At 34.8% G+C, this 3738-nt stretch overlaps 1 protein-coding gene across 1 annotated transcript in view; it reads left to right on the top strand.

The window, feature by feature from the left end:
• LOC106878701 (eukaryotic translation initiation factor 4 gamma 2) overlaps window positions 1-3732 on the top strand; it is a 16575-nt gene extending 12843 nt beyond the window's left edge. Inside the window, exons 18-23 of the mRNA XM_052976485.1 lie at window positions 180-438; window positions 1051-1255; window positions 1972-2083; window positions 2340-2436; window positions 2984-3105; window positions 3243-3732. Of these exons, the coding sequence (XP_052832445.1) occupies window positions 180-438; window positions 1051-1255; window positions 1972-2083; window positions 2340-2436; window positions 2984-3105; window positions 3243-3308 (861 nt within the window). The 3' untranslated portion in view covers window positions 3309-3732. The remainder of the gene's footprint in view (window positions 1-179; window positions 439-1050; window positions 1256-1971; window positions 2084-2339; window positions 2437-2983; window positions 3106-3242) is intronic.
• Window positions 3733-3738: the final 6 nt, after the last annotated feature.

Genomic DNA, 3738 nt, shown 5'->3' with positions numbered 1-3738 from the left:
CAAAATGACAAATTCTTGACATTTTTACTAAAATGTTTGAAAGTTTCTAACATTTTAGTAAAAATGTCAAGAATTTGTCATTTTGTGAAAGAATGCTTTATTCTTATGGCTTTTTATCAATTTTTTTTTTTTTTTTTTTTTGTGCACATGTTGATTGTATTTTATGATGTCTGTTGTAGGCTTACCGCAGCCTGCTTGAGAAACTTCAAGAACTGGAGACTGACGTTCCATTGATTAAATCCTATGTGGCCAGTTATGCAGCGCATGCGATAGGAGGGAATGTTATCAGCCTATCGGATCTCGCTGAAGTTTTGGACAAAGGAGCCCACTATCCACTCTTCCTTATTTCTCTACAACAAATGCACAAGCAGAAGGACAAAGAATGGCTAGTGAATGTCTTCAATGAAAGTAAGATAAACCTGCAAGACATGTTACCTGGTAAGGCCAAACGGTTTGGGTTTTTTCGGTTTTTTTGTTTGTTTTTTTTCCTTTTGTTGGTTGAAATTTTCAAGTTGTAATTTAGATTTTTATATAATGAATCTATTTTATGATCATGAAATTATTTTACTTAATTCATTATGATTAATGTGTAAATTCTTTTATACATTAAGATATTCAAGACAGAAAAGACAACCGTCTGAACCATATATTATTATTATTACTTATCATGGTACTTATACACTTTTGTACCACGAGAGAGGTCACCATGTTATGTTTGTTATAATAAGGCATTCTGTGTATTGAAATGGCAGGGTGCACTTTAGAATTTACTGAGTGTCTAGTATACAATCAGTTGTATGGTATGCAATCCTCTCAGTGGCTTGTTTCTCTTTTTCTGTCTCAAATAGAATCTTATAATGCTTGATATTTAATACTTTACATTTCAAATATGTTCTAGTTCATTTATTGAGGACAATGGTTTATTAAGAAGCCTAGTTTCAAGAAGTTTATTTCATTTAGTTCTCAGTGAAATGAGAATTATAAACTTATGGTGATGTTGCGTACTTTTGACTCCAGATACTCTTTTTTCTTCTTCCTCTCTCAACCAAGAAAACGACCAGAGTAAAGAGAAAATGATGGAGATTTTAGAAGACAGGGGTCTTAGCTTTCTATTTCCTCTTCTCCGTATTCAATCTGAACTTTGGAAACAAATCCAGACTGACCCCAGTGCCACAGCAATTTTTAAATGGATCAAGGACAAAGTGCAGAATGACCTGCACCAAAGCCCTGGTTTTGTTAATATTCTTACCACAAGGTTAGAAGACATTGTTTTAATATCTTTTTTTTTTTTTAATTTCTCTCTATTTAAAATACACCTAGAGTGTTTCTCACAAGGTGATCTTGTTCCACAATTGTCACAGGCATAGTTGTGTGGTTAACAAGTTCGCTTTGCAACCTCATAGTCTTGGGGTTCAGCACCCCCTGTGAGTGAATGTTGGTAGCGAGAAACTGGAAGCTTTGTGTGTGTCTGTGTGTATGCATATGCAACTGTGTTTGCCCTACCCACCATTTGACAACTGGCATCAGTTTGTTTACATTTCAGTAAATGGTTTGGCACAAAGTGACTGCTAGAATATGTATCAGGCAGAGAGTAAGTCCTGGGGGCAATTTATTGGACTAAACCCCCTCAAGGCAGTGCTCCAGCTTGGTTGCAGTCCAATGACAAGTAAAAGAATGATTGAAAATGTTTCACAGGAGAATTTAACATAAAATCTTTCCCTTCAGTCTTTGTGAACAAATTATTCGGTTTTGCTAATGGTGAATAATTTTTCTTCCAAAGTTCTCTAAAGAGAATATTAAAAAACTTAATCTCATTGTCTGTAGTAATCTTTGTACAGTAATTTCAGATAAGATTAATAATTGCTATTTGAAAGCAGCTCTTCTCTCTCCTTTTTTTTTAAATTGTTGCAATTGATGATTGTAACTGTTTCCCAAATATATTTACAATATTTTTTTAAATTTTATTTTCAGCATTCTAAAATATATTACAAAGGCATCAACATTATCAGAAAATTGTGACCCCAGTATACCACCAGAAAAACATTTGGTTGAGAAAGAAAAAGACATGTTGGATAAACTAAAAGTAAGATTTCTCTTCTTTTTGTTTTCTCCAATTGTATTTAATTAGCTCTAATATCAGTGAGGGCAAACATTTGAATGATAAACTCTGATTTTTGTTCTTGTTTCAAATCCTGTCAAGAGAGAGAGAGAAAATAAGATTTCGAAAATAGTTTCAGATTAAACAATATACTCAGCGTCATTTAAATTTTAAGGTTTCTGGAATGTATTTTACTCATGAAAGTAAACTAATCATTGTTGTCCCCTTTTTTTTTTTGTAGGTTGTCCTTCAGCAATTTCTTCATGACCACATAGACCTTCAAGTTGTTGCCCTATATGCATCTCAGGTGTTTTGTTATATCAACCAGTTTCCAAAAAGTAAGTCATTGCTTACAATTTATTCCATGTTTGATGTAAAGTTGATTTTAGCCGTACAAGAGTCTAAATGTTGAGGTTTTATTTTGTTTTGAGGTTTTGTCTATTTTATCATCACATCTACTTTTTCATGCTTGCATGGGTCAGAGGGGAATGTCTGGACAGATCCTCTTCCTGTGGCCAACTCCCACCTGTAAACAAGTGAAGTGATCACACAACACAGTGAAGCCTGGAAATGCTTTTATAGTGGACTTCACAAACAAATGATGCTGTAGTAAGGCCATTGGTTATAAACCATTGAGCAAAACCTGGAGACAATGGATTTCTGCCGAATCCACCCGAGGCTTTGATTGGTCCAGGGCTATAATTGAAGACACTTGCTTAAGGTGTCATGCAATAGGGCTGAACCTGAAACCATGTTGTTGGGAAGCTAACTTCTTAGCCACACATGCCCTTGCAGAAATTAAGAAATATTGACCTAAAAGACGAAATCAATATGGAAAGTGATTTCTGTGATTTTTTTTTCTTATTTTCTTTAATTTTCTTGCAGATATGTTACGGCGATTCTTTATGCATTTCTACGATATGGAGATTATTGAAGAGGAAGCATTCCTAAAATGGAAGGAAGATATCAATGATGAATACCCTGGCAAAGGAAAGGCCCTCTTTCAGGTAATTAACTTAGCCTTTTATTCTTTTTTTTATTTTTGGCTCTTTTGAGTAATTTTGAATTTGCTTTGTCTTTCTGAGCTCACATTTTTTGTTTCTCTTTTTCGTTCTTTCTTTTCATTTTTGTTGTTCTGTTGTAGGTCAATCAGTGGCTGACATGGTTGGAACAAGCTGAAGAAGAATCTGAAGATGACGATGATGATTAAGCCGAGTGGACATTAGCTGCTGACGAAGTAGACCTGATGACTTGAGAAATAGTCCTATTCAACACAGTCTCCTTTACTACCAACTGGACAAAAAAAAAAAAAAAAAAAAAAAAAAAAAAAAGCAAGAAAAAAATAAACAAAAACAAAAAAAAAATGAAAGACCTCACCCCAGTGGAATCTAATGTCAACGTGTGTATGTGTGTGTGCGCGCATGTGTTTGTATGTGTGCATGTATTTGTCTTATGTGCTCATGCACATTGTTGATGGCTGTGTGCAGAGAAGACAGAAGAAGCAATTGTGGCTTGGTTCAATTCCATCGTTGGAGACGAGTGACAAAGATGACCACTGGGACAAAAAATCTACGATATGGATATAAATATGCATACACATTGGACTGCTATCAGAACTAGTGTTTCTCTCCCCCCCCCCC

The sequence above is a fragment of the Octopus bimaculoides genome, chromosome 24 (genome assembly GCF_001194135.2).
Source record: "Octopus bimaculoides isolate UCB-OBI-ISO-001 chromosome 24, ASM119413v2, whole genome shotgun sequence".
Classification (NCBI taxonomy): domain Eukaryota; kingdom Metazoa; phylum Mollusca; class Cephalopoda; order Octopoda; family Octopodidae; genus Octopus; species Octopus bimaculoides.
This window is presented reverse-complemented; position numbering and strand designations above follow the sequence as displayed.